The 18,734-nt window shown below is 31.0% G+C and overlaps 1 protein-coding gene across 1 annotated transcript in view; it reads left to right on the plus strand.

The window, feature by feature from the left end:
• The first annotated feature begins 2,111 nt into the window (after window positions 1-2,111).
• The window catches only part of LOC113380676 (lipase 3-like), a 30,647-nt gene continuing 14,024 nt past the window's right edge, over window positions 2,112-18,734 (plus strand). Inside the window, exons 1-6 of the mRNA XM_026619827.1 lie at window positions 2,112-2,366; window positions 3,375-3,489; window positions 3,815-4,059; window positions 15,361-15,577; window positions 15,637-15,754; window positions 15,827-15,923. Coding sequence (XP_026475612.1) covers window positions 2,112-2,366; window positions 3,375-3,489; window positions 3,815-4,059; window positions 15,361-15,577; window positions 15,637-15,754; window positions 15,827-15,923 — 1,047 coding nt within the window. The remainder of the gene's footprint in view (window positions 2,367-3,374; window positions 3,490-3,814; window positions 4,060-15,360; window positions 15,578-15,636; window positions 15,755-15,826; window positions 15,924-18,734) is intronic.

The raw sequence follows: 18,734 nt of genomic DNA on the forward strand, positions 1-18,734 counted from the left end.
TTCAATCATTCTTGAAGTACCTCTTAGCGGATCCGATTGGGTTATATAATTATGGGTTCGATATCAACTTTACTTCAACCTTCAAGTACTTTTATGAAATATTATTAAAACTAAGTACTTCCATGCAATATTATTAAAAATGCATGACGTCCTTTCTTATATACTATGTCTCCATATAACGCTTCACTTTCGATCAAAATGCAGCCTTTGGTGTTTCCAGAACTACCCGAACACTTGATCCGACCTAAGAATTGGTTATGTTTTGTGGGATTATTGAGAACGAATTTATTTATACTTTGTCTTCTCGAAGTATTAATATTTTCTGTAAGAAACAAAGAAAAAAAAAACACTCTTCATTCCTTTCGTCTTTTATTAAATTCAGAAGAGTTTGAACGTCATTTCAATAAATTATTTGTTTCTCGTAATATTGGATAAAGACTCAAAGGTTGATGCCTTGTTGAGCTCAGTGTTGTTCCTCAGCTCCTTGCACCTTGATTGGCTTTGTCCGATTTGCCTGCTCCATTGGATGCAAGGAAGAGTAGAAGTTTCCTAGGTGTGATCGATAGTGGTGAATTTTATGAAGTCTTCGAGTCTTTAGTATCCAAGTTCTTGGTAGGGGGAGATTTTAATAGCAAACACACTTTTAATAGCATTGGGGATCCAGGCTAATAAATCCCAAAGGAAGACAAATGTTTATTGTTATTCAGCAACAAAATTATTTGTGATCCCAGAAAACAGCCTGATTTATTGTTTTTTTTTATAACTAACGATATAAACCCATCTTACGCAGAAGTACATTCTAGTTATGATCTTTCTTCCAAACATTCGCCAATAATAGCCAGTATCAGATACACTTTTTCTAATTTCTCTCGCAATCCAAGATTTTGCAATAAAAAGACAAACTGGGAAATATTTCGTACTAGAGTTGTTAACAATATAAATCGTCAAACAAGGCTGAAAACCGAGACAGAAATCGAAACTGCAATCGAATTACTCAATAAAATTATTCTTGAATCATCGTCTCATTCAGGTATATCCTTGAAGATTAAGAAGTTAATTGCCAATAAAAGGAAGTTCAGGCAAAAATGGAAAAACAGACACACACCCTTAGACAGAAATATTTTTAATAATTTAAACAATAAGCTCAAAACTAAGCTTAAATAATTAAATTATATTGGCTTCGTCAACTACGTGTCTTTCCTCAATCGCTTCGATAATTCTATTCAGCGTCCCATTAAGTCTAGAAATAAGCCGTGCATCAGAAATCCACCTATACGGAATGAAACAGCCGGTTGCTGGGCAAGAGATAACAAGGAAAAAGCAGAACTTTTTGCTAAGTATCTTAGTTCAGTTTTTCAACCGCATGCAGCTGAATCTAATATATATATAACTTGTATCCACAGTCTCACTCACCACATAATTCTGTCAACTTCAAGAAAAAAAATTACTCTCTGAAGAAGATTGTTTTAGTAATTGCTAAACTGAATAGTACAAAATCTCCTGGGATTGACAATATTTCATCCAAAATGTTAAAAGAATCACCAATTAAAGCGTATATTTTCATAACTTACATATTTAATTCAATGCTGAGATTGAAATACTGGCCTAAGTTTTTTAAAATATCCGTTATTGAAATGATACCGAAAAACGGAAAAGATACAAGTATGGTTACGTCCTACGGACCAATTAATCTTTTACCCATTCTGTCGAAGGTTTTTGAGAAACTATTGCTTGAAGATATAGTATCCGAATGTAATATATTACCTTGTCATCAATTTGGATTTCGCAATCAGCATTCTACGATCCAACAGTGCTACAGAATTGTGAATTCAACTCACAAAACTTTCGAATCCAAAAAATATTGCTAAGCAGTGTTTCTCAATGTAAGCCAGGCTTTCGATAAAGTATGGCATGAAGGCCTTTTAACAAAAATTTAATGGTTGCTGCCGCCTTGCTTTCATAAAATTTTGGAATCGTACTTAACTAACAGATGATATAAAGATAGAAATAATTGTAAATCTTCAACACTTTTACCCATAAAATCGAGTGTTCCGCAAGGGAGCGCTTTAGGTCCTTTTTTGTACCTCACATATTCAAGTGATTTTCCAACCATGACGAGCTCTACGACTGCTACTTTTGTTGACGATATTGCGATTTTGGCTAGCAATGAAAATCCTACTCTTGCTTCTAATATCATACAAAATCATCTCAATGAAATAGAAACCTGGACAAAGAAATGGCGCATCAAAATTAATGACACAAAGTCAACTCATTTTACCTTCACGCTTAATAAGCTAACTTGTCAAACTGTGTACATAAATGAAAGACAAAAAATACCAATCTTTCGTTCGTCAGCTACCGAGCAGGTAAGACCTCCCGGTAAATATTGTCAAGTGTACAAGTTGAATAGTTTATGTGAAATTACGCAATGCTTATTATCTAGTTCTAGTGAATTCAGAAAAACATACACTAACATCAGTGCAGTGTTTTAAAAAGTCATAACAAATGTTACTCGTAAGGGTATACATTTTGTACAATCGTACAGTTTATAAATATATTAGAACCAACAGAAAATTATAATATAACAGAACTTCAATGTTCACTACCACTAGTAGAAACGAACGAAGTACTTTATTATACTTCACACACCAATAGTGAATTTGTTCAACGACATCTCGAAAGAATAAAACATAATACGCAATCAACAGAACCTGCACACAAATGAAAACAATATGAAACTAGACTCTGACCCCTCAACTCTGAGGCAGACACACAAACCGTTCGTTATCAAATGCAATAAACAACCTTTGAACTCTGCTGAATCTTCGAGGCAGGTACCAAAATTTATTGTTAAACATAAAAAGTAAAATAAAAACATTGAAAATAATGCGGAATTAGTCAGTGAACCTTCTACTTCGGGACTGATTTCTAAATCGTCCACTGTAAATAACAACAAACAAAATATGAATCATATTGAAAACAATTTGGAATTAGATACCAAATCGTTAGCTGCTTGTCAGGTAGCCAATCCGTCCGCTTAAATGCAGTTCACAAAATCTTGACAGCAATCAAGAATGGAAAGTTGCTATGAATAAAAAACGACACCAAAGTGAATCATTATCTAATAATGACACTGCAAAGAAAGTGACCTCCAAGGATTATTGGATCAATCCGACTCCCACAAAAAATTATAGTAAAGTTTTAGCAAAAAATACCGCCTTACCGTCAGAAACTCGAAAGAAAAAAAAACACAATCCAGCAGGCCTCCTCCAATATTTATCCATAAAGTAGGAGTTATCAAACCGCTAGTGCAATTCGAAGACGAAGCCCAGAAACAATATAGCCTAAAACTGATCAGTTCTTCTCATTCTCAGGTAAAAATCAATCTGGAAAATAGCAAATCTTTACAAAATTCTAAAGGTACTAAAGGAGAAAGATACACAACTACACTCATTCCAAGAAAAAAGCAAACGAACGATCAAAATTGTGGTAAAAAATCTACGTTACAGCACGGACACCAAATTGCTTAAAGACAAAATTGAAGAGTTAGGTCACAAAATAGTTCATATCGCAAACATAAAAAGCATAATTTCAAAATATCCTTCGAATATGCCTACAGTTGAATTAGAAAAAAATCCGAAAAATAAAGACTTTTATTAAATCGATTACTTATACAGAACTAAAGTGCAAATCGAATCTAAGACGTTTTCAATATACACGCTGTCAAAGGTACGGCCACACAAGAAATTACTGTCTCCGCACCCCAAGACGCGTGAAATGTGCTCAAGATCATTGTACAAAATCGTGTAAATAGGAAAAAAGGTCGATCAAGTCAAATGTGCCCTTTGTGGAGAGGATAACCCCGCCAAATACAAAGGCTGTAGCATCTATAGAGAACATTTCCAAAGAAAATATCCTCCTTTACGACAAAAATCCACCACGATTCCAAACTCTACTTCAAATCATATCCTAAGACCAGGATTAACTTTCGCATTGCCAGAAACAGTGCAACACTACCCGAAGACGCAACGAACACAATCAACAACAACATCGGCTACAGTAATAACACTGATAACAATACAAATAATATAACAAACGACCTTACCGAACTAAAAAATATGGCAAAATTATTGACAGAACAAATGTGCACAATGCTTAATTTACACACGACTATTTTAAAAAATAACAAATAATAATGTCTATACAACTAAAAATTTGCTTATGGAATTCGAACGGCTTGAGCAATCATGTCCAAGAACTTAAATATTTTCTATCGAACAATAACATAGATATTATGTTAATTACAGAAAATCAGTTTTCAAAATCTTTCGAAAGCCTTGGAAATATGTTCATTGCTGGCGGAGATTTTAATGCTAAACACACATTCTGGGGTTCGAGATTGATCACCCCGAGAGGCCGACAATTATATAATGCGGTTAGTAATAATGACCTCAGAGCATTTTCAACGGGTAAGCCCACTTACTGGCCAGGTGATTTAAACAAAATTCCAGATCTTATTGATTTTTTCAATCCTTCTATACTCGACTCAAACACCGGCCAAAATTTCAAGTTCTATCACAAATAAATTCACATATTGGAACCTTTTCTAAAAAGAGGTAGAAAGCAATATAACTTGTAATATTCGTCTGAAAAGCGAAACTGATTTGAATAATGGACTAAAAAACTTTACAAATATAATTCTTGAAGCAGTCAAGACATCAACTCCACAAATGGATCATTCAAACAACCACTCCCTGCCAATTGACATTAAAAAAACTATAGCACATAAAAGAACACTACTAAAAATTTGGCAAATCTGGTAATTTGCCAATCACCCGAAGACAAACAAAAATTCAACGGAGCGTGCAAGGATCTCAAAGTATTAATAATAAATTATAAAAATGATTCTTTTAAAAATTATCTGCATAATCTTTCAGGATGCAGTGATACAAATTATTCTCTCTGGAGAGCGACCAAAAAACTAAAACGACCCACTATACCTATTCACCATTAAGAAAATCAGATGGTTCTTGAGCAAGAAGTCCTAAAAAAAAACTGATGAATTTGCCGAACGTTTACGCCTCACTTTTCAGCCCTACCCGAGTACATGCGATCCAAATGAAACTACGTTTATCTACGAATTTCTACAGAACACGCCGTTGACTGTAACCCAGCCTGTTTAACGATTCACAGTAAATAAAGTAAAGCAACAAATCCTGAAAGCCAATGCAAAAAAATCTCCAGGACTAGATAAAATTTCTATCACCTTGTTGAAAAAATGACCCGATCAAGCTATTAGAATGATTACAATAATTTTCAACTCAATACTGAGGCTAAAAACTTTTCCCCAGGTATGGAAAATAGCAAAAATCATTTTAATTACTAAACCAGGAAAGTACCCTCATCTCCTTTCATCTTACAGGCCGATCAGTTTGCTGCTCTGCATTTCAAAACTTTTTGAAAAACTGATCCTTTGGCGAATCAAAGTTATCCTGCAGGATCAAGATTTAATTCAAAGCCACCAATTCGGGTTCCGCGACAAACATTCTACTATAGAGCTAGTCCATAGGATTGTAAATATCCCGCAGCTTTCTAAGATCTCATGAAGGCATTTGACAAAGTCTGGCACACAGGCCTAATGTACAAATTGTGAAGATGTCTTTCAGATACTTTATTACAACTGATAAAATCCTATCTACAAAATAGAATTTTTTTGTCAGTATAGCTAATACAAACTCAAATATCACTAATATATATTCTGGGGTGCCTTAATTTATACAGCAGATTTTCCTATCTCTACGGACGCAAGTGTAACCACATTTGCTAATGATACGTGTATTATGCCGTAAACAAATTCTATTGACAGCATCGTGCAATCTTCAGCAACATCTCAACAAAGCTGAAAAATGGTTTTCACTGTAGCAAATACAGGTCAACAGCTCAAGATCGGTCCATGTAACATTCACACTACGCAATCAAATATGCCCTGAGGTTGAACTTCAATACAATGATTCCTTCCAAGGAGTCGGTGAAATACCTTGGCATCCACCTGGACAGGAAATTAAATTGGAAAATACATATAATTAATAAAAAACAGCAATTAGATTAAATCTTTAAAAAAATTGACTGGCTACTAAATAAAAATTCTGAACTCTCAGTTTACAATAAACTGTTAATATACAAATATTAAACGCTCCTCGCTACACCCCCTTCATGAATCATCCATCAAGACACAGGCTTGCTCACAATAAAGGAACAAATTTCAGTGGTTGCTTCTAAACACAAAAATAGGATTGACGTACATCTCGATGAATTGGCCAGCAGCTTTTACCTGGATGGTCAGCCCACCAGATTGAAAAGAAAGTTGCCACAAGACCTTATATATAGTTATATTTGAATATTTGTTGTTTTTTGTTTGCCTTTCTTTTTTTTTTTTCTTTTTTATTAATATGTATTATATATACCTAGTAGACACGCCGCTGGGTGTTGCTACTATCTTCTGGTTTATATTGTAAGATATTTATTGTTAGCAATCTCAGCTTAATGTTAATGCTCATGTAAAACAGATTGCAGAATAAATTAAATAAAAAAATACCAATCAGAGACACAGCTAAGTACTTGAGTATTCACACGGATCGCAGATTAACCAGGAAGCCGCATACCGCGGCCAAAATAAAACAAATTATACTTACAATTTCAAAATTAAATTGGCTTACTGGTCGAAAATCAAAATTATCATTAGATAATAATCTTCTAATTTATAAGACGTATGGAATCCAACTGTGTTGATGTTGTAGTGATTCAAATGTGGGACTTGTTCAACGATTACAATCTAAAACACTAAGGACGATTACTGATGCCCCTGTTAGCAACAAAATCATACATGATGACCTCAACAGCTCTTTTGTAGTGGATGTCATCAAGAATACCAATACTAGACATCATACTAAAATTCACGATCATCCTAAAGCAACTTTGGCTCATCTGCTTGATAATCCACCTATGTGAAGACTACGCAAGAAACAGCCTATAGACTTAATGTAAAAATTGTTTTCCATAGTCAATTGCTTATTGGAGCAATTACTACAATTTGTTATTTTCATTTTTTATTTATTTATTTTCAATCCATTTTTATTAATTTATTTATTATTATTATTATTATTTTTATTTTTTTGTTTATTTCTGTGATTATTTTTATTATTTTTATGTATAATTTAGCCATATAACTCACAGAGTATGTAAAAAACTCTGATTGTTATATAATATGAATGAATAATAAAAACTGTTTTAAATGTTTCTTTTACATTTCTACATTTAAATGAATTTTTGGATAGGAGAAGAAAAATGTACAGCTTTCTAATGATGCTAATTTATAAGCAGTCGAAAGTGCCGTACTGGTAGGAAATGGAAAATGAAAAATTATTTTCACCTTTTCATGCACTAACAAATAATCTTTTCACATTATTTGTTATGAACAAAGACAAGATCAGTGTAAATAGAATGACATTAACATTTTTTTGATATCTTTTATATTTCCAGCAAAAAGTAAAATTGAAAAGGGTGCCACTTTTACATGTTTTCATTAATATCTCGGCCAAATGATGAGATAGGAAGTTGAAAATTGGTATATTGTATTTTTTCGAAAAGACCTATAAAATGGTATCAAAATCATTTAAACACCAGGGTGAGGCCGATTCTGTATGTAAACACGTCCTAATCCTTTGTTTAAATTTAATTTTATTCTTCACAAATGTGTTTTTAATGAAAAACTAATACAATGAAATGTTATTACGTCAAAATTAGCAACATTATGCAAGAACATTGCAAAATTTGTTTTTGTTTCGTGCAAAATAATAAAATTGTAATTATGTAACGTGCTTTAAATCTATATCGTGTTGTAAACAATATCCGAGTCCAAGTATATATTGTCTATAAACTAATTTTTAATTAAATTATATATATATATATATATATATATATATATATATATATATATAAACTAGTTTGGTGCGTTTTCAGGTTTCTAGAATAAATTTTGTTTATAATTATTGGTATTTACATACGCAACAATCAACAAATAACAAATAGCGCAAAAATAATTCTATAAATAACTAATTTTTTATGCATATTGATGAAAGAACAAGCAATTATTATAACAGTGATAAAAAATAACATTTCTTTGGTAAAGAAATTAAAATTGTTAAGGAAACAAAGTGCTAATTCCTTTTCTTGTCAGCTTGATATCAAGCCGTAGAAATTTAAATTTTTGCTTAAAATTCAATTTTGTACAAATTGCATAAAAGTTTTTTCACTTATATTAAATGGTTTTAAAGATTTGTGGAAATAATTTAATGTTTTTGTGTAGGTAGAAATATAAAAGAGTTTATTGGACCTATAGTGTAAAAGGGGCTTTTGCAAGACGTTATTGAAGTCTTGATATAATTATTTTATCAGTGAGGAAAAATAACAATTCATTGGTAATGAAATTAAATTTTTTTCTAATTTTATTCACCTTAATTAATAAAAAAAATTCACTTCTGTCAGCTTGATATCAAGCTGTAAGCTTATTAGTTTTTACTTAAAACTAATTAAATTAAATTTGCTTAAAACTCATTTATTAATGCATATAATTTCTGACAAAAATAAGTTGTATTCTGCCTTCCCTGTCAGCTTGATATTAAGCAGTAAGAATATTATAAATTAGTTTTTGTACAAGGCGCACACAAACTTTGTTTTATGAAATTAAACGTTTTTGTGTAGGTAGAAAAAGAAAAAAAAACTAAATTGGATCCATAAAGGGCAAAAAGGGGATTCTGCACAATGACACATTGATTGAAAATTAAAGGTCTGGTTATGGAAAAACATATGATAAATATATCTGTTAGAAAAAATAAAATTTGTTTGGTAATGAAATTAAACATTTTTCTAATTTTATTTACCTTAAGCAATGAGAAAAAAAAGTTCTATTTTTTCTTATCTGACAGCTTGATATCAAGCGACAATAATATTATAAATTAATTTTTGTACAAGTTATATAAAAGTTTTATCTACTTATAAGAACTGATTTTAATGATTCTGTGAAACTAAACTAATACTCTTGTATAGGTAGAAACAAAAAGGAAATCCGAATTGGACCAATATTCGGACGTCAATTAAGGAAATTTGAAGGTCTGAAAGGTTTACAGGCAATTGGCGAGTTATACAAAGAGAAAATTCACAGAAATTGAAATTTTATGCAGAAGGAGTTAGGAATGTAAAAAGTGGTAAAAAAATTGGTAAATAAAATATGGTGCCCACACAGAATCCACCAATAATAATACTTTTTTGCCAAAAAAGGTATAAATTATTCGTTAATCTAAAATCACATTTTGTTTAGTTGAATAACTGAAATAATGTGTTATTAAAATCTCTGTCTACTCGTATTTAAATAACTGAATATTTTATATTAAAAAGCTTTATGTATCTGAATACTAATATTTAATTTGTCATTATAATAATCTGTTCATTTAAATAACTGAATATAGATTATTCAGTAAACTTTGTCTATTGAAATTATTCAATACTAATTATTATTAATAACTATAAATTATTTATTTACACCAAAAGTACCAAATAATGTATATTTATTTAAAAATTGAAATTTTTTGCTATTAAACAAAGCTTAGTATGTATATTTATTAACTTCATGGGGTTAAGATATACTAATCGCAAAAAAATCGAAAATATTTTTTTTTGCATATCTTTACGTTTTAAGGTCTTCTAAACATTTTGGCTTATCTTAAAAAAAAGGATAATGTGTGTGTATGTATGTGTGTGTGTGTGCGGATGCAAGTTTTCGTCGCCGATTTCGAAAACATGGATCAACTAATTTAAAATCGCGATTGATTTGAAAAAAGTTCAATATTTACAAATTATCAATATTGTTCAATATTAACAAAAAATAATTTTTTTAAAAAGGTCAATTCTTTCAGTTTTTAAAAATCACAAACATCGACTTTTTTCAGAGTTTTCTGTCTTTTTTAAAAATATTAATTTTTGGCACGGGAAGATCCTTAAGGCAAGATACCATGCACCACCACTTTATTTATTTATCCATAAATTTTATCAATTCGATCAATTACTATAATTGTAAGTGGCATTTTAAATCAAGCTGCAAAAAGTGTATGTCCTAAGGCCTTCATTCCAAACACAAATTATTTTATATAATTGTACCACTTTTCTGTGAGCCGATAATATTTAAAGATAAAATTAGCAAATTGGCAAATTAGCAAATTTTCTGACAAAAACAAACATTTATAAAAATTATTGCATCCTTCAATTACTTTCTTATAATCCATCTCTGATAACATACAACAATTTCAAGGTAAGTTTCAAAGGTTTCAAGTTCAAGATTTCATTAATAAACAGAAAAGAAAAATACGTAAATAATTGTTGTAAACATCATCATTATTAAATTATTATATTATTACATCAATGTAAAACGAGTATATTGTTTATAACAATTTATTATTATATATATAAGGAGAGTAGGAATATGAAACGAATCAGTCGAATCGATAATATGGATAAATAAATATTTTGTTTAATAACAAAGAATTTCAATTATTTAAATAAATAGGCAATATTGTTGTTTTTGGTGTTTTTAAATAATTTCAATAGACAAAGTTTTCCGAATAATACAGTTATTTAAATGGACAGATGTTTTAAATAACACATTATTACAGTTATTTAAATAAATAGACAGAGATTTTTAATAACAAATTAAATTGTAGTTATTCAGATGAATGAAGTTTTTTTAATAATTAATTTCAGGTAAAAAATAGACAGAGTTTTTTTATAAACAAAAGACAAATGAAGTTATTTGAATATAAATATTTAATTCTTTAAAAAATAGACAAATTGCTCAAAATGTAAAAACAGCAGTACATTGTTATTTTTTGTGCTTATAAATAAAAATATATAAAGTCAACGGATTGTTGATAAAAAAATTGGATTTTAACAAATTTAATACAGTTTACTGATAATTTATAATTTTAAATTGTAAAATATTTTTTTTAATAAATTAATAATATTAGCAGCATCATAATAATAAAAATCAATAACAAATTTGAAGATTTTTTTCTTATTACTTAAGTTAATATTTATTTAATTTTAAACGTATTTATATATTTTAATTAGGTGTAAATATTTTATAATATAATTGTGAAACCTTCAAACAATTTTATAAATATTAATGTAGTATTAAGAAGATTAAATTCAAACTATAAAAATTAGTGAATAGTAATAAAGTCACAACTTTTACCTGTAGTTTATAAATAAAGCCATTAGTTTCAAACAAGTATAAATAATATTAGAAAAATGTTCACTAAAAATAAATTAATTAGTTGTTTGAATATATTTTGTTGTTTAATGTGGTTTTTGCCTGAAGCAATGTCCTTATACACCAAAACAACGGTAAGTAATTTTAATTTACAGGAATATATAAAATTAAACAATATTGTTTATTGTTTGTATGTGTGTGTATATATCATATATAAAATTATCGTGTCACAAGGTTCGTTCCCCGAAACGGCTTTACCGATTATTACCAAATTTGATATGCGTATTCAGTAGGCCTGTGAATCGGTAACTATCTATTTTTCATATTCCTAAGTACTAAGGGTAGTTCATCACCCTTAATTTTTTTTTGTAAGTTTTGGACATTTTTTTTGTTTTTATTTTTTTATAATGTGGCTTTAAAAATACATACAACACTGAAAATTTAGTTTTTCAACCAACCCTTATTTTTCTATAGCCATTTTAGTAACACAATATATTTTTATCATTGAATATTTTTGATATAATTTCAGTTCAGGTTATTGAGGTTGAAGAAAAGCAGAAATTTTACTTTAAATTACAATTTATTTGTTCAAGGTTTGTCCTCCCCTAACATTTTTTTTAAATTTTTGACCAATTTTTTTCTTTGAACTTTCTATAATTTGAAATTGAAAAATACATTGAACTCTTTTTACTATGAAAAACTAATTATTTTTATCAAGAGTTGTCCACCCTTATTTTTTAAATTTTGGAATCAATTTTCTTTTAGTTTTAATTTCCCCTTATTTGACATAATTTTAGTTGAGATTTTTTTGAGCATATGAAAATGGTTAAATGTTACTTTAAAACACAATTTATACACATTTGACACATTTTTTTCATTACGAGATCATTTTTTTATTATAATTTTTAACTTCCCGTAGGGCAAGTTATAGTAATCGCAAAAAAAAAAATGAAAATGAAAATTTTTATATATCTTTACGTTTGAAAGGTTTCTGAACATTTTGGCATACCTTAGAAAAAATGGATGTATGTGTGTGTGTGTGCGTGTGTGTGTGCGGATACAAATTTTCGTCGACGATTTCGGAAATACCGATCAACCGATTTAAATAATTCAAAAAACATTATTATTCGATTCGTATTGATAAGGAGATGTGCTGATTAGTTTTTGGCGAAGGCAGGTCTAGCCGTTCCGAAGATACGGGACAAAAAGTGCTAAAAACGGTAACTCAGTTTTTAAGAGATCGGAGCGTCCGATTTTAATAATTCAAAAAACATTTTACTTGTATTGACAAGATGAATAACTGATCAAATTTTCATGAAGGCAGGTCTAGCGGTTTCGGACATCTAATAAACAAAAAAAAAAGGCATTTGGCGGTCAAAAATGATCATTAGACATATGCACATCAGATTATCAGATATTTTATAGAGATTTTAACAATAAGTATCAATTTTGTTTACATTCCTATGGGTTCCGTACCCATGTTTATTCGTTAGATGACGACCCGGCGCTTACGCGCTTTGACATTTTGTCTCTATGCAGTTAAAGCAGTACAATTGCTTTGAAAAAAAGTTCAGAATTTCCAAAATATGTCAAAATGAAGAAAACATTTTTTTTTCCAAAAAAATTGTTTTTTTTTTCAAAAAAGGTAATTATTTGTCAAATTTCTAGTTTCTCAAAAATTTAATTTTTTCGAAGTAAATTTTTTTCAAAAATGTTAATCATTTTTAAAAAAATAATAATATTTAGTACGGGAAGTACCAGCAATTTGCCTTAAGGCTAGATGCCATGCGCACCACTAGTTTAATGCGGAATTAAAAGATTACATACATTCTTTTTACTTCAAAATACTATTTATTTTTATCAAAGGTTGTCCACCCTCAATATTTTTTTTAAATTCATTTGATTTTAATTTTATTTAATTCAAAATTGAAAAATAAATGGAACTCTTTTTACTTCAATAAACTATATATTTTTATCAAGGGTTGTCCACCACAAACTTTTTTTTAACTTTGAAGGAGAAGTTTATGTTTTCATAAAAAATCCGAATCGCTAATTTTATGTTTCCTCGACGTTTCAAGCCAATCTGAATCGAATGAGACCAAATTTGGAAAAAGTATGTGTGTGTGCGTGTATGTGAACAGATTTTTTGCCGTAAATCAACGTTTTCTCAAAAACGGCTAGACCGATTTCAAAAATTTAAAAGCCATTCGATGTATTTCGACGAGGACTAGCAGTTTTGTGCAACGATAGGCCAAGCCGTTTTTTTATAAATAGCAGAAAAGAGAAAAAAATATCTTATAGATATAGATCATATTAAAATATTACGCCCCTACGGCAACTCATTTAACTTTAAAAATCCGTCAAAGTTTGCAAAAATTAGTATCGTTTTTTTGGCATTTGTCAAAATTAGACCTTTCATCGACGTTTCTCAGTTTTGTGCGACGATCGGCCAGGCGTTTCTTTGTAATTTGGAAAAAAGTGTTAAACTTTTCGTCCACTTTTAATATCATACTACCGAATCAATTTTAAAAAATCAAAAACTGTTCGAAAGATATTAGTTGGGAATGATACTGATTAGTTTTAGGTGAAAATCTATCAAGCCGTTTTCTTGTAATTAACTGCTGAAAAAAAATTTAAGCCGATTTTTATGGAATTTTTTTTACTGAACTTACTGAAATATAACGCCTTACGACAAGTAGTTTATTTTTAAAAATTCATCAAAGTTTTAGAAAATGAGTAGTTTTTTTGACGTTTGTGAAATTTAAAATTAGTCGATTTACTTGGTATAACGATAGAGCACTTGACCTTAATAAACATACTAAACCATTAAAGTCCTACGAAAACTGGTTCAATTATAAAAATAGTTGATTTTTGAAAATTTGCTTTTAGAAAATACTTCGAGTTAACGTGTTCGTTCGTTTGGAATATGTGTAAAAAATCTACTCGAAATACTTTTAATCACTCATAAATTAATTTAATTTATATTGATTAATTCGATTATTTACACATGTTGGAAAGTTCATGTATCTTGCCTCAAGGCGAAACACCAACTAGTTAAATTTTAGAATCAATTTTTATTTAATTTTAATGTTCATAATTCGGAATTAAAAAATGTACACAACTTTAAATTTTCACCCTCCTTCCGCAAATCTCTATTTCATAATAGCCATTTTAGTAATCGAATAATTTTTCACCACGCTTCCAATCAGTGAGCGTTTCATTTACCGAATATTTCATTTATATTATTTTAACCTTGTGACAAAGCATTAATTTTACTTAAAAAAACAATTTATTTTTATCAAGAGTTGTTCACCCCTCCTACTTTCTCATTGTACAAATATTTTCCGATGTGCACAAACAGTTGACACAAAGATGATAAATGGTTTTGCAAAGAGAGCAATTTTTGCAAAGAATTAGAGATTGAATATTAAAATCTGAAGATACAACTGTTTTTGATAGAAAACTATAGGTACCATATAAACCATATAAATTGATATGGCAAAGCTGTAAATTTTCCCACAATCTAATTTTTTTTCAATCTCAGTCAGTTCGCTGGGAATGCTACATAAGAATATAATTTAAAAATGAATTATCTTATTTTGATTCGTAATTCAAAAATATATGAAATAATAAAAACACGGCATTGCATAAAAATGCGCCTGATCGCCCGGCAAATATGAAGATATTTTCATAATTTCTAATACCAAGAACAAGCATAAAAAAACGTTACCATGACAACGCTATTTTATGAGCTCTGTTACGGCAGAGCTCCCATAAATGTGCCAATTCAATTTAAATAGAATCAGTTTTGAGATTACGTTGGCTCTAGCAAAGACTAATAAAGAACATTTATATGTGACGTGCTTTGCAGTGGGTAAACTATTCATATATTTTTTGTTAGCTGCTCTTTTTACTTATGCACCGCATTTGCAATTAGTTAGTTATTTTCGTACTAAACATTTAACACCAGGAATATGTTTTATGGCAAAACAACAATTACCAGGCCAGCTCACAAAATCTTATTAATTTTTTATTTTTAGGCTGACTTTATACAAGAATTCGGTTACCCTGTAGAACAGTATAACGTGACAACAAAAGATGGTTATATTTTATCTCTGCACAGAATACCGCGTTCACCAAAAAATGATCCTTTCCTAAAAACTTTTCAAAATTCTGACAATAAAGTGGTGCTGTTGATACCAGGATTATTTTCAAGTTCTGCTGATTTTGTCCTGATGGGACCTAACAAATCATTAGGTAAAATGATAAATGCAATTTTCTTTGAAAAGTATTTAAACAGATTTTTTATGTTTTAGCTTTGTTTTTATCAGACCATGGTTATGATGTCTGGTTAGGCAATAATAGAGGTAATAAATATTCGCGGATGCACCAAACTTTGGATCCTGATAGTAATCTTGAATATTGGGACTTCAGGTATAATAGTCAATATAGAAACTACAATTGAATATATAAATAAATTAATAAATGATATTAATTTTAAATTAGTTGGCATGAAATGGGAACAGAAGATCTGCCGACAATTATCGATTTTGTTTTGAATGTTACTGGGCAGTCCAAGTTGGATTATATTGGGCACTCACAGGTAATAAGTAAAATAGAATATTTTGCCACAAGTTTATCCATAACTATGTGTTAAGAGCTTTGATCCTGCAACCATAATGTGCCAATTACTATTTCCGTCTCAGGCAGCTTGATATCAAGCAGTAATTAAAGCTATTTCACTCAAAATTATAGATCTAAATATGCTTTCAAGTGAATATCACTATTAATCTAATAATAGTATCATCGCAAAGAAAATGGATAAAACAAGTTTACTTTCCAATATGTTAAAAATTTATGTCAAATTGCCTTTGGACGCATTTTTTTTGAGTAGATGTTTTGTGTAAAGAATGTCATTGTCGTAAAGTAAATCTTGGTCAGAGTGATTCACGATGTCCTGCCGCTGTATTATGCGCTGCCAGACCTTCGTCTTGTGCCCATATTATGCCATCCAGCAAAACCTTGGCTTGATCCTTTGCATCAATGACTAGGTTCGGCTTGTGATTGGTCCATATCATTCATTTCGTCATCTTCAAAGGATAGGACTTCAAAACAGGCATCGACTTCTTCAAGGTTCAAGTATTAATTTACTATGTTGTTCTGGTTTTCAAATTTCGTTGTTTAAGTTTAAGAAACAATTATTTTTCCTGCGGTTTTGGCAATAGCGGGTGACTAGAATGTGTCTGAAGAGTTTTCAGTCCTATCCGTTAAATTAGATCCGTTAAATTGAAGCTTGGGCCGAGAGGTGAGAAACAAATTCTTAATGGGTATTTGAATTATACACCCAAGTCTCGCTATACGGCCGCTCTTTATACGGCCTTTCGCTATAACGGCCCTCTTTAATTAAGGTACGTTTTTGATATACGGCCTAAAATGTTTTGCTATAACGGCTTTTTTTCTCTATGTCAATATATGGTTTTTTTTTTTTGTATTTTTTGTATAGCGAAGGAAATGCTTTTACGCATCCCAGACCGGTCTTCTGCCTGGGTATGTCGGACTCTATACCGCCCTGGTATAATACCGACTAAAACTTCCGCTTTGCCCTTGCCTCTGGTCCCCACGGAAACCGCCGTTAGGCATTACTTCGTGGGGGGAGGGTCTAGAATGATATAAATTCCTAACTTGTTAAATCAATGTTATAAATTCATTAACATTATACTTATCTTTTAAATGGGCGAAGTCCCATTCGCCCTTTCTCTCTCTATAGGACGCAGGTCCATTAAAACGTCTCTCGCAAATCTGTCTATGGCGTTCCAAGCAGCATCACTTGTCAGCATCACTTCAACAACATTACCTGGGGTAATTGTGCGTCTCAATGTCTCCTCCACATCATCCCGTAGAGTTTACTTCGCCGTGCTTGCGACTTAGCCAGACTTTGATGTTAGGAATGAGACGATGCGTCCATCTGCCCTTTACTGCGACATCCCACAGACGCTGCCATCGGTCAATGCTGTTCTGCCGTTATTCTAATCTTAACTTTTCAGGACTCAGTTGTTGTTGACTTTGACGCACACTGCTTCCGCCGATATTGTGCGAAATGCGCAAGCAATTCTTATAGCACTGAGACGGTATAAGGGCCCTGCCATTCTCCTCGATTTTTGAGATTTAAGAGCATCACCCCATATGGAGATACCATATGGCAGCACAGAAGTAACAACTGACGATAGTAATATCCTTCTGGTTTGTTTAGGACCTCCAATATTAGGCATCAGTCGATAACTAACTAACTATTGACGCCTTAGCACTAACGTGTCAATATATTGTGTAATCTCGGTTTTGTGCTGGATCTACTTGCAGCTGATAGGGAACCCCTTTCATATGAGGAACTCATTCAGTTGCAAGCAGAGCCGGCAATTGATGAAGATACAGAATCTGTTGTATCCAAACAGCTAACATCAAAAATCATGTCGAGCGCTTTTTCATATTTTGAACAAGGAATAAACATCCTCCTTGAAAACGATCCTGACGTCGAACGTAGCGCTAATGTGTTTCGAGAAATTAACTCAGCCATTAGCTGTTATAAATCACTAAAGGAAGAAATAGACAAGAAGGCAAGACAAACAACTTTAGACAAATTTTTCAAACCACCAGTGCAAAATGATTGTGACAGTAATCTGTAGGTTTTAGTTGTTTCATTTTTATTTAAAAATTGTGTAAATTTATAATTTTTGTTCTTGTTATATGTTTCTAATTTAAACAAAATAAAAAAATAAAATGCATTTTGAATGATAAACCATATTATATATTTATTAAATTTGGAACCGATCCCATTGAATTTGTATGAATACGTATTAGAATAATTGATTCGTTATACGGCTTTTCGCTTTACGGCCAAGTCCCGCGGAACGTATCTAGGCCGTAAAGCAAGGTTTGGGTGTACTAAGTTCTTGATTAATAGGTAACACAGCAAAACCATCATTACTATGCCTTCTGCTTATGTTTCCTAGAGGCTGGGCTAGAGAAGGTTTTCCTATCGGCAGGTAAATTTTGATCCGCTATGTCGTTATCAGGCGCCGAAGGCTTGACTATTAGTTTACTAATAGTGGGACCAAAAGAATTTGTAGGCTGTTTCTTTACATTTGTCAAACTACGTAAGAGTAATATGCAGCGTGTCCGCGACTTTTAAAAGTGCTCCTAATTGATCTAGAGTAATGTTCACTTGGCCCCGATACATATAATCCATCATTGCTTTAAGTTTCTGGTACTCAACATTCTTCAATATAAATATAGGGTATTTGCCATATTAAAGCCTCAACAGAGAAACAAAACATGGGCTGCAGGCAGATAAAACTACTTTGTGCGTTCTCATGTACTTTTCTTCAGCCGCTAATGTACAATCCACTAACGTTCATTA

The sequence above is a fragment of the Ctenocephalides felis genome, unplaced genomic scaffold (assembly GCF_003426905.1).
Source record: "Ctenocephalides felis isolate EL2017-DRISC unplaced genomic scaffold, ASM342690v1 CF-g0.4_SCAFFOLD_02304, whole genome shotgun sequence".
Classification (NCBI taxonomy): Eukaryota; Metazoa; Arthropoda; class Insecta; order Siphonaptera; family Pulicidae; genus Ctenocephalides; species Ctenocephalides felis.